Source organism: Trachurus trachurus (assembly GCF_905171665.1).
Source record: "Trachurus trachurus genome assembly, chromosome: 7".
NCBI classification, from domain to species: Eukaryota; Metazoa; Chordata; class Actinopteri; order Carangiformes; family Carangidae; genus Trachurus; species Trachurus trachurus.
Genome location: NC_139901.1, coordinates 15,075,847 through 15,088,965, shown reverse-complemented (window position 1 = coordinate 15,088,965; position 13,119 = coordinate 15,075,847). Strand labels below are relative to the sequence as shown.

Below are 13,119 nucleotides of genomic sequence, written 5' to 3'. Positions count from 1 at the left end.
CCAGACTGCTTGTTACGTGATCTCCTGGTGTATCCCACTCCCTCGCTATTCGATGGCTTTTCGAGGTGTTCTTGCTTTGCAGTGCAGGGACCGCCAAAAAAAGCCACACTGAACCTCCATTGTTTCACCTTTCCTCTCCTCTCCTTTCCTTTCTTTTCCTCTCCTTTCCTTCCATTTCCCTTCCTTCCCTTTCCCATCCTGTGATCTCAACCTATTTATTTGTCCATCTTCCTGTCCATTGTTACCATTTGTTGTGACCCCCTCAACCCCCTGTCTCCAGATTAATGCTGCTGGCCCCTCAACGATGTTACCATGCATTAACTGGCTACAGCCTTTTCTTGCCTTGATCTCTTCCACCTTGCTTACACGAGGCCACAACTGCCCATCCAGCTGTCTGTGTCCAGACCATCACACCGTGGACTGCACCGGCCAAGGTCTAACAAGAGTCCCAGACTCCATTCCTCTGGATGTTCGACGTCTCCTGCTCTCCAACAACTCGATTCCCTGGATCCCATCTGATTTCCTGTACCTGTACAGTGATCTGGTCTACCTGGACCTGAGGAATAACTCCCTCTCCCAGCTGGAGCCAGGGTCACTGAGCACCACTTCTAGATTAGTCTTTTTGGACCTAGGAAGCAACAACCTGACAGAAATCTCCCCTGGAACATTTGGGGAGTCCAGGAGTCTGATCAAACTAAGACTGGGGAACAACCCCTACCTAAGCATGGTAGGCAGTGGCTCTTTTACAGGGCTGACTTCTTTAAGGGAGCTGGAACTGGAGAGAAATGGCCTCACAGATTTGGATGTCGGAGTCCTGGAACCTCTACCTTCCCTTCGGAGGTTGCGTCTGGAGGGCAATCCCTGGCTCTGCAACTGTAACTTTGCCAAACTCTTTGTATGGCTGACAGAGAATCGCCACAAGCTTCCAACTGGTAAGATACACACCACATGGACTCCCATGTATCTTAACCACCAAAAAACAACTCATTGTATTATTGTTGTTATCAAGTTATCCACAAAATTCTGCCTGTGTTTCGTATCTCATAGAAAATTGAAGGGGACTGAAAGACAGTAGCATCTTGTTTACAGTTTACATTTTGTGTCATTGAAAGTGGAACAAGCAAATCTGTGTGATTAGACATATTTGACAAGAAAGTCATTGTTCACACTACACAGTGAACAAGGAACCATTGTAACTTCCAAACAGAGTCCATCAGTCTGACCTCAGGAGTAGTGCTTCCCATGCTTAATTTAGATGAAGATAAACAACACTGTACAGTACTCATATATCAAAAAGTGTAATTATCCCTGGCCATATCAAAAATATACTGAACAACAAATAGAGTTTTCTCTTGTTTTCTCTGGACCAAGAAATGAAAAGATATTAAATGGCTGTAAGGCTGTAAAAACACTATGCAAAGGCTGCATGCAAAGACTGGCTGGCCTACCTGTCTGTCCACTCTGGGTCAAACATTCAGCAGTCACAAGAACCAGAAGAAGATGCACAGGATTTATAGACAAACTGTAACCGCCTGTTCCATTGAAAGCATTGACTCCACCAGATTGCACTTGTCAAAGGAAGACGACTGCAGAAAGAGCCCAAAATGCAAAAGTCCAAATAGGAGTCAACGTTGACGTCACTTTTCAACAGCAGCGACAACAGACAAGCTATAATGAATGGCTGTGTTTCTGTTACACAGGTAGTGTTTCATTTTTTTCAAGGATATTTTGATGTAGCTAGCCACTTGTTATTTCAGTTGTTTCATCATTGATTTCATCATGTAGCCTATTAGCCAAAGTTAACATTAAATAATGCAACAGTTGTGCTAGTAGAGTTGTCTAGCTAACGTTACCTTGGATGTAATCTTTATATCTTATATGTTTGGTGATGATAGTGTTGATATTGTTGTGTACAAATGTAATTAGATTGTAGTTTATCTAATGTACTATGTAGTGGCCTTGAGTGGGACTTTTGTGTTATGTCTTTTTAGTTATGGAAAGGACTCTTTGGATTCCTCACCCTCAAAACAGGAAACGATGAGCCCACCATCCCGGCTCCAACACTGCCATTTCATCAGTTTCTCTGGGAACGGTGAGTGCAACTTTATGCAGACAAGAAACATGACTTAGCCATGACTTTATTCACATACAACCACCTTCCCAACGCCACAAAATGTATATATATATATGTCCTATAAAGAATTAAGATCCAATAATATAAATGTTATTTTTGTAGAGATTCTTTGACAGTCATAAAAATCTCTTTGAAATGTTGCAATTGCCGTTATGTAACTGTGTTATATTCTTTCTATAGAGGTCAATGCCAAAGCAAAGGAGGATTACCAGTGTCCACATGATGCCACATGCAAAGCCTGCAATATGAATCTATGTTGTTAATAGCATTTCAGTGATGTTATTCATATGTCGATGAAATTACAATACACAAAAGTTACATACCACCTCTGTCAGAGTATGTTATTTTCTGAGTAGCAAATGACAAATGACATAATATGAAATGCCTTCATTATTTATGCTGTGTGTACAGTAAGTGTAAAGAAAAGACTGTATGACTTCAAAGTCTTCGTTCGAACAAACTCAGAACTGTTAAAGGGATAGTTCAACATTTTGGAAAATGTGCCCATTGCCATAATCCCTGTCATAGGAATAGGCCTGCGTTAATTACCTTTATTTGTCGGTGCATGTTGTTTTCAGAGAAGAGGCGCAGAGAGGCGGCACACGGAACTTTTGGTTTTCCCTAAATAAACATTCCAGAGCAACAACTCCAAAACGCTCTCGTGGAGAAGGTGTGACCTGCACATTCGCTATGAAATAATAACGTAATAACGTAACATAAGTAATTATGTAACATTACAATACATGAAGCAAATACTCGGAACTACTTGGGATTTTGAAATCACTCCGCCCAGCAGCCGAGTCTGGAATGTAGTTCCGGCTACAGATTTGCTAGAAAACATCTCTAGTAATGTTACATTATTATTTCATAGCGTGGCGAATGTGCAGGTCACAACTTCTCAATGAGAGCGTTTTGGAGTTGTTGAAGTGTGTATTTAGGGAAAACCGAAAGTTCCGTGTGCCACGTCTCTGCGCCTCTCACTCAAAACAACATGCACCTACAAATAAAGCTAATTAACGTATACTCCTATGACTATAGGGATTATGGCAATGGGTGAATTTGCCAAAATGTTGAACTATCCCTTTAAATAAATACCATACAAATCCAAATTTTGGCACAAGTATTTTTAAGAGCAAAAAACCCTCATCATTACTTGGCATTGCTACATCCTCCTGGGATGTAGCAATGCCAAGTAATGATACGGATCACAATTCTGTGACCCTGCCCTAGAGCTGTGCACAGAACATCTACAAAAAACATCTCCTGGATCAACCACTCCATCTTTAATATACTCACAGTCTACAGGACCCAACCTGATATTGTGAATTAATATAACCACTAAACTATATGAGTACAATCACACAGGCACAGAATTGCATATTTGCTTTTATTCATTTAATCATAGGAAAACAATAGAATTACCTCTACTTGCTGGCCTTTAATTAAGCATTCAGCTGCATTTCACAGCCTTCAGCTGGGGCTGAAGTTTGCTCATTTGTCAGAATGTGACTTGAGTATCAACATCAATCACAATGGATGACAGTATATGGGGGAATTGCATAACCTTGCCTGTTCTCAAAAATGGTTTCTGGCATGATTGATGTAGTTGTCCACATCAATCTTTCTGCCAACTGCTGGATAATTGTGCCGATCATAATATTCAATTTTGTGACATACAGTATGCAACTAAAACGCAAACATCAGCTGTACAAATGAAACAGGTTGATGCTGTTATATTTTAATTCATAATATACATGCCAGTTTTAACTGCAATTTCTAGCTCAAAATTGCAATCTGACATACCTGTAACTGCGGTGGGCATAATACACAATACGTTAAACCATAGAACATGAAAACTGATACATAAGCACAAAATTCATTAAATATATTTGTCTATTTTACTGTCACTGTGTACTGTATGCATATTTAAATATGAGTACAAATCCTGCACATCTCACTTTGTATATTGTTGATGATATTGCCATGTTAACATCATAGTGTGGATGCTGGACAATATTTCCAGAGTGAACAAATAACAACAAGTAATTTGTGAAAGCGACTTTTTAATTATACGTTACTTTAAAAAGATTGGCTTTCGAGAAAATTACTGGAGAACCTGCACAGTGTAACATGCAGGTGGTCATTTATAGGCATTGAACTTTTCGTACCTCTTAAAGTAAAAGCAATAAAACAAAATGACCCACCCACCCACACACAATAAATAACAGTAATAAATGAAACAAATAAAAATAAAACTGAAACAAAAAACTGAGAAGAGACATTATTCACAATACTGTATTTGTGTGTATCCACTATGGATGTGTCCCAATCGAAATATTCAGAAAGGCACCCATAATGAGACGGCTCCAAGTATTTTTCATATCTAAAAATTGTCATCATTACCTGGAAAAACAGAGGAAAGATTGTTACGCACTTCCTCAAATCACCATCTCTTGCCTGCAGACTTGTCTCCTCAGACAAGTCTGCAGGGTTTCCTCAGACGGAGCAGCGTCAGCTACTGTGTCTCGAAGCAGCGAGCTGCAGTCATCTGACTCACCCCCTCCCTGCTGGATTCAGTCACCGAGGCTGAGGCTTCATTTCAATCCAATTGCCATGCATGCTGCCATGCATACATCAAAACAAGGCATAGAACTAGTCATTTTAGCCGGATGTGTTCATTCCATCTATTAAAACAAAGTCTAATAGAAAGTGGTGTCATTAAATACACCATCGAAGAACAGTATGTGATCCTCTGTGTGTGTTTGTATTAATGTGCATGATACGGATATACAGTGTATGCATTTGTATACACAGACAATGCTACATTTGCACTATGTTTCTGAATGTATAAAACTCTACAGATGTGAATACATATTCTCATGCGCACCATCTTTTGTCCATGGGTGTATTTTGAGTCCACGTGCATGCCTGTGTGTGAGGGGATGTATTTCTGTCTGTCTGTGTCCTGCATGCCTGTGTGAGCATGAATCTGGCTGTCTGTTGTAGCGCCACGTGACTGGAATATCACCAAGCTATGTGGTCACTAAGTCCCTTTTCATGTGGAAAACCCCTTCTGGTCTTACAGTGACTCACACAACCCCCCCACCCCACACACACACACACATGCACACTTGACAATGATGTCTTGTGACTTTTGGGTACAGCAGTGCTACAGGAGAATCACAATAAAATGTAAGTGCCTCTCTTTACACAGTGGACAAACTGTGTCCGAGGTGTTACAGTGGAGTGGTACAGAAAACACACTATTTGTTTTTTCTTGGTTTAGTAAAACAATGTTCACCAACGGTGGTTTGCAGAAACCACCGTTGGTGTTTTGGTGAAGAGTCAGTATTTTTTCTTTGATGTTCAGCCTTTGGGTTTAGTTATATAATATTACTAATGTGTAAAAGCAGGACGTCTCCTCGTGCATTGGAAGTTGCAGCTTAAAAACATAACCTTTGTTTAAAATGGGGATTTCAATGTTGTATTTAAATGTTCCACATTATTCCAAAATAATTTTCAGCTAACACTGTGACCTTGCCACATTATGCCTATGAAGTTCCATATTACTCTTGCTAAAATTACAAGGCTGTCCATTTAGAAAGCTGAAGCTAATAATAATCAGCTTCTTGTGTTATGGTGAAAATGAACGTGGCAACAGGACAGGAGCAATGAAGGGGCAAAAGCATGACAACCTCTCAAAAGGTAGCAGTTTTTTATGTGGTGGCCAAATATAATTTCTCTCCTTATCTTTCCTACAGTTATTAGATTATAATGGGATGGAGATCCCAGCCACAACGGAACAACCCACACTGAAACAACAGGCCTCCACCTGTTGGTGGCAGTTACATTTCTTAGAAAAATTAAAATGATGATCTACATCATTGTGTGTGTGTGTGTGTGTGGTACCAGAGTGAAATTGGATCAGGACAATTGAAATGATGGTCCCTCCTTTTCAAAAGTCGTTCTGCGCTTCATACACTGACTGGCCCTCACATTTCCCTGCCTGAATCCAATTGAGCACCTATGGGAAGTTATAAACAATGCTGCCAAGTGCTACGTCTGTGCAGGAGATCACTGATGGCCTGATCCAGGTCTGGGATCCCTCCCAGTGGCCAACATCCACTGACTCATCAGGAGCATATCCAGATGCTGATGTGTGTATGCAGGCGCACACACTACTACACACGCAGCCATACACACTGCTGAGTCAGATTATCAGTTGCAGTGATGAAATTCAAGTTGGATCAGCTTATGATTTAAATCTCCCTTGATTTACACGACAAAGAGTAGCGGACTAAGGGCAGCTATATAATGGAGCTAGGGATCTCAGGGGAACAGACTAATTGCTGGCAGACATGACGCAAATGACTAGGGAACCACTGAGGAGGATAACTTACACAGACAGCTATGGGGCACTACAGAGAAAGAACAAGAGCTTGGTTGGGCACACAGGGAGATCGAGCTGACTTTTCTTAAATGTAGTGCTCACTTTGGTCTGAATACCCACTTTCCCTTGTAAATGACTTTTAAGGCAGAATGTTGATCACCCATGAAAACTCAGTATCTTAGTTGTCAATCAGTCAGTTCACTTGTTCTTTTCTCTCTTCCCAGGTATGGAGGGGATTGAATGCTCCTTGCCTCTGGATGGACGTCATATTCCCCTCAGTTTACTCTCGGAGGACAGTTTCCGGGAGTGCCGTGGTATCCTCACCCTAACAGACTACCTCATCGTCATCTTTTCTGGCATCTCCGTCTCAGTGGCGGCCATCATTGCCAGCTTCTTCCTCGCTTCCACCGTCCATTGTTTCCAGCGCTTGAGCAAAGGCAGCAAAGGAGATGAGGAGGAAGGGAATGACTGATGGGAGAGGAGGGAAAGGAAATTTTGGTTTCATACAACTCCCCTCCTGAGAGATCTGGTTTGTATCCCAGAGAAGATCTGATAAAACATGAGAACAGGAAGAGGTCAATGGTTTGGAGGTGACAGAGTCAAAGGAATAAGGTCTTAGCATGTCAAATCAATCAATGAATCATTGTGGCAATACTGCTCTGACTGCTGAGACACTGCTCAGTGTCTGTTAAGAAAAAGGAGAGTTGTAGAACAACAATCATGCCATTTTTGAAAAGAAATATTGAGACTGAAATTGGCAAAGAGATTGTAGGGTGAAGAGACAAAGGGATGCATACTGGAACAGTGTACAGTGTGATCAACAAGCACTGCAAAGAGAATACATATCATGTCTTCAACATTACTATGATGCAAGAGGAAGAGGTGACAGGGGGCTGACCAGTAAAACGTAGAACAGTCCTTCATCACAGCCCTATTCTGAGGTCTTTATGGGTCTGCAAATACAGTTAAATCAAACTATGAAATTAGACTTATTGTAGGATTAGATCACACAATATTATAATCTTTGTGACTGTCACTGTTGTCATTGATTTATATAAAATCTTGCCATGACATTGCAGACTACACATTGGACCTTGACAAACCTTAGTTTTGCTATCATGAGTGAACCAACAACTTCAGTTAGCTGTGAGTATTACAGAACACAAAAGTTTCGAACCAGGCAAGATAAGTGAAAGAGTCGAACACTCAAGGGCTTAAATTACACTTGTTGTCTTCCACTATGATATACTACACAGGATAAAACATTAATTACCCACACCCATGACTGACCCATGGGACATTATACCTAATCATAGAGCCCCAACATCGAAATGGAATTTAATGCAGTTTTATAATAACTATGAAAGTGACTGCATCAAAAATGAGATTGCACTACAGCGGTCTATCCCTGTTTACAGACCCAAGCCCAGTCTTAGCAGCAATGCTTTTCAAGTGATAGTAAAATGGTATAGAAATTAATTTGAATAAAAATCTGAGTGCAGTGTGCTACATGTACCTGTTTTGGGTTGGGTCCTCAGGTTTTCACAAGTTCAGGTATGCCAGCTGGTACAGCTGGTTGAGAAGTGCCTTGCTCAACACCTTCTTGGTTGTTGAAAGAGCAGTTGTCAGGATGTGAATACTAGGTCTTTGAAATGTTTGTACAATTGTTTATACATTATACATGATACATTTAGACATTTTTTTAAATCTCATATCACAGTTTCTTCCAGTAAAAAAAATCATTTCCAATACACTCAAGCTAACCTCTGTAATTGGCATACTAAACTTCACTTTCCTTTGGGTGTCATGAGAACTGCTGTCAGTCCAACGTAGTTCTTGTTTACAGGTGGCAGGAAATATTCAACTTCTACAAGTAAGAATTCCTTCTGACACTGCACACGTTTGATTGGTCCAGAGTCCTGCTGTGATCCACTGAAGCAATAACTTACAATTCAGCTGACAGCAGCTGATTTGGAGCTAACCTTCTTAAAGAGGTCAGTGGAGAATATCCAGACTGGTTGGACCTGGTTGAAAGGCTACAGTAAATAAGCTTACTGCAGTTTACAACTGTGGTGGGCAGACAAACTTGAGAGTGAACAACATGTCCAGCCTTGGATGGACTACAACAGCAGGGGGTTACACTCCCACAAGGCAAGAACAGAAATCTCCAGTGAGCATGGCACGGGCCTCCTGCTATGATGAATGTTGGTTTCTGTTGAGACAGCACATTAAGGGGTAGGAATCTGGCATCAACAGCACAAATCGATGTCTCCATCCTTGTATCAACAGTCCGGACTGGTGGTGGTATAATGAGGAATGTCAGCCTGTCAGAAAGTAGCTAAATAAAAGATCTGGCTATCTTGGTGCTGAGCCTGAGTCTGCTCCTAATTCCACATCTGGACAGACTCCAGCTGTTGTCCTCCGGTATTGGCTGACAGCTGGAAGATGTTTTGTGTTTGTCTAAATTGGTACAGATGTAGAAAAAGCATCTGACATTGTATGTTGTATGTAGGCCATATCCAGGCCATGGATCTGGGCACATACCAGGCCAGATGAAAACATATTGCCCCAGTAAGGGCTGAATTTACTCTGATACATGGTCCTTTGTTTGGTGTCTTGGAGAATGGAGTTGACTGACACCTGACTGTCATTGTGTTAAGGTTCTGGTTTGTTTGTATAGGTCAGTGTTGTTTCTCCACTGACCCCATCTTGTGAGAATCCCTTTGACTCAAATCCAGTAATTTAGAATCAATATTTTGTAAATTCATCTGAAGGTATAATGTCACTCTCTTCAGATCTTTTCAAATAAAGTAATTATTTTGACTTACTCCTTCAGTATTGTTTCTTTCTCATATATTATTTACAGTGCATCATAGCTGTGGTTTCAAACATTTTCAAGAACGCCTAATCTGACACAAGTGTTCACTCTACCAGTCACATAACTGGAATATTAATGTCTTAATGTCTTAATGCCCCATGTGCAAAGAGTGTTTTAACAGAATCATTTAATCTCAGAGATGGCAGCTTGGTCCGGACATTAAAGAGCTAACAGCAGAAGCAGCTCAGGGAAAAAGCTGCCCAACATGTGAGATGTTTCCAGTGATAAATGCTGTGAAGCTCGACTGAAAGCTGTGAAATCCTGTCTGTTTTGTCTGACCTCCTTTTCTGACCATGTCAAGCCTAAAGAGATGTGTTCAACAGGTTGGACCACAAGATTGTCAGTGTGCACAGCTGTCTGTCAGACCACCAAATAATAACACTTCATCTCTGTTACCCTGAAAGAAGAATATGGAAGAAAGAGGGCTATTTTGGGAAAGATGATAGATGAGATATGTTGGATCATCATCAACACAGAGACTGCAGACAGGGGGGTGGCAGCAGGTGTTAAAGGGATAGTTCAACATTTTTGAAAATTGCCCCATCGCCATGATCCCCCTAGTAATAGCAGTAGGTTCGTTACCTTTAATTGTTGGTCCAAGCTGCTTTTAGATCGGGGGAGAAGAATAACGAGCGGCGCAGCTACACTACGGAGGCTAATGGAATTTCTTGGTTTTGCTCATCAAACTCAGCAAATACACAACCAAAAAACTCAAAAACGCTGTGGTGGACAAGTTGTGACCTGCACATTCACCACGCTATGAGATAATAGCGGAAAGTTGCGAGATGGAGTTGTTTTAGAGGCAAAGTCGGACTTTACACTCTAGACGGCTGCTCGGCGGAGTGATTTCAAAAGCGCCTGTTTACTGCAGATACGTCCGTATACTACGGCACTGGCTGAGGTGCGCACACTGTGTCCCTCCGACCAGTGGTTCACTGAAGAAAGTAGTTCCGAGTATTTGCTTCACTTCTCTTAACTTTCCGCTATTATCTCATAGCGTGGTAAATGTGCAGGTCACAACTTGTCCACCACAGCGTTTTTGAGTTTTTTGGTTGTGTATTTGCTGAGTTTGATGAGCAAAACCAAGAAATTCCATTAGCCTCCGTAGTGTAGCTGCGCCGCTCGGTATTCTTCTCCCCCGATCTAAAAGCAGCTTGGACCAACAATTAAAGGTAACGAACCTACTGCTATTACTAGGGGGATCATGGCGATGGGCCAATTTTCAAAAATGTTGAACTATCCCTTTAAAGTGTTCACTGATCTAAAACAGGCCCTTGAAATACAGGTCTTTGAAAGAGGTCTGGCAAAACTATTCAAAATTTTAATAAATGGCTTTGATGCACTACAGTAATCTCTCATCAGTGTAAATAAAATAAATACAAATAAACCTATAATGAGTAATTACACACTTTTTTCTCTACTGGATCAACCAATGCAAGGACAACAATTATAAATTAAACACAGTCAGTTTGCAGTTTGCCGGCAAAGTTTGAAGGTTGCCATTGCATTTATGTAGGTGACACAAAGCTGGAAAAGCTTTGTGTCACCTACATAAATGCAATGGTTCACGTGCCATTTTTAGCGAGGCTATACCCTATCACCAAAGGAGTTGTGAAAGGGGCTTCAGCAGAATGTGTCTCCATTCATTCATGATGGTAAGTCAGCGTGAACAGCAGCAGAAATGTCTGTTGTCTTTGCAGCTATAATTCCCAAATGAGTGCTGCATATATAAACATTGGCTGTGGCTCTGGCCGGTTTGTTGGGATCGACTTTTTAATATCATCAATATATCAAAGGTTCTCATTACAGTATTCATTACTGTCATTAACAATAACTACAAAAAAAATGAAAATAGAAATACAGATTGCACATATAGGCTATTGATGGTTTTCTAATAGAATCATATTATTATAATATCATAATTGTATCATAATTATACATCAAATTAATTTCTGCCATATTTATTAGTAAAGTCAACTGAACAATGTAAAATTATCAATTATTTATTTTCACCACATTGAGTTAAACTAAAGCCCTGACACTACACGCTGCGACACATTAGGTGGCGGTAGCGCCTGTAAAGCTGGATATGATCCGCCAATAAACGCGTGGAAGAAGAAAAAGAAGAGGACTGGTTTGTTTTGGTCACGTGACAGGAAGTGTGTGCTGGAAGTTTATCGCTATTAGGAAGTGTGTTTATTTACGATGCAGCAACACACGGTTTGTGTGGTCTGATAATACAATAAATTACCCATTTATTCCACGAGGATTAATTGTGTTTGTTGTGAAAACGACACCGGTTCGTGTTGCCTTTGAGTGCGACACATCGGGCTGCCTTTTTTTTTTTTTTTTTACTGCGAGCTTTTCTCCTTCGCATGCTAGTTTTAGCTACTTGGCTGGTAGCTCACTGGGATCACAACCTTGTCCTGCTCTGCTCGCCTCCACAACCACCTGCGCTCTGACAACTTTTCACTGTGTTCATTTACCCGTTCATGCTTTGTCCTCGTCCAGCTGATATGTGCTAGTTACCGTGTAGTGGTAGTTTACGGTATGTGGTTCATATAACGCCTCACCGTCGCCTCAGCGTGCGTCCTGTCCGGTGGTCCGGGGTGTCTGTGACAGGACATGACCGCCTGGTGACGGGGGAGTCGGACTGGCAGCGGCGACACCATGGTCTCAGCAGCAGAGCTGGGTCGATAAGCGGACACAGTATCTGAATCGGTGAGTCAATGACCCTGCTCTCTCGCTCTCTCTTCTTTTTTTTTTTTGTGGTGTGCTAACATTATTTATGCTGAGTTCATGGTGGCTGTAGCCGGGGGGGGAAGGTTATGGTGCTGCTTCACCACTGCTAACTAAAGTTCACTTGTCTAGTCACTGTCACTGTGCCAGCGCCGGATAAGGAGGAGGAAGCCTCGAGTAAAGTAAGCCACCGACTGTGATTAGAAACGGTCACCGCTTTAACTAAGTCTCTACCGAGAAACAACGACCGTGTGTGAGCTGCTGCTGTCGGTTGATAGAGACTTGATACGGGGGGTGACGACATGACCTCGGACGGGCAGCACGTTCACTTTCGTTTTGTCACCAAACCAGTGCTTATTAAACTAACGGTCCAAAGCAACAGAAACATAAATGTATATCACTTTCTGTTTCAATACACTGTTAAACAAACTGTGGCCATGTTTGAATTCATGGCAGGAGTTTCTTCCTTGTCCTCAGTCATTATCAGGATGGCAGTACTAATGTCACACATGCCGTAATAACTTATGGCTATGAACAAACCTTTTGCATTTTAGATTATAGCTCTGTCCTGTGTTTATTAGGACTTTTAAACTTACTCTGTTAGTAATACAGTCAAGAGTTTTTTGTTTTTTGTATTCACCACAGTTTCCTCTCACACTTTTCTGTAGCTTTCACCATCCATCAGTATGTTGGAGGGCCTTGTGGCCTGGGTGCTGAACACATACCTGGGCAGATATGTCACCAACCTGAACACAGACCAGCTCTCCATCGCCCTTCTGAAAGGTAACTTCACAGTTCTCTGCTCCTCTGCTGCTCACTTTGTCTGGTCACTCAAAATAATTACTTAGTACCTTACAAAGCACACTCCAGTGTTCTGCTTGTTTTCCATTCTCCCCCTCACTGGATGAACATCAGTGGCTTAAGTGATCAGTGAATATGATGTCATTTTTATAAATGGCTGGAAAAAATCATTATAAC

The 13,119-nt window shown here is 41.4% G+C and overlaps 2 protein-coding genes across 4 annotated transcripts in view; both read left to right on the top strand.

The window, feature by feature from the left end:
• Positions 1-304: 304 nt before the first annotated feature.
• lrrc38a (leucine rich repeat containing 38a) lies at positions 305-6,996 on the top strand (the record flags this gene model as incomplete). The annotated part of the gene is made up of 2 exons (XM_083976163.1): positions 305-932; positions 6,749-6,996. The coding sequence occupies 2 exons, from the start codon at positions 305-307 to the stop codon at positions 6,994-6,996; spliced, it is 876 nt and encodes a 291-aa protein (XP_083832289.1).
• Positions 6,997-11,407: 4,411 nt separating this feature from the next.
• vps13d (vacuolar protein sorting 13 homolog D) overlaps positions 11,408-13,119 on the top strand; it is a 48,510-nt gene continuing 46,798 nt past the window's right edge. Inside the window, exons 1-2 of one of the 3 annotated variants that reach the window (XM_083976153.1) lie at positions 11,408-12,123; positions 12,810-12,924. In XM_083976153.1, the coding sequence (XP_083832279.1) occupies positions 12,828-12,924 (97 nt within the window). In that variant the 5' untranslated portion in view covers positions 11,408-12,123; positions 12,810-12,827. Of the gene's footprint in view, positions 12,124-12,220; positions 12,324-12,809; positions 12,925-13,119 lie in introns of those variants that run through there. The other 2 variants (XM_083976155.1, XM_083976154.1) reach the window with 2 other exon arrangements.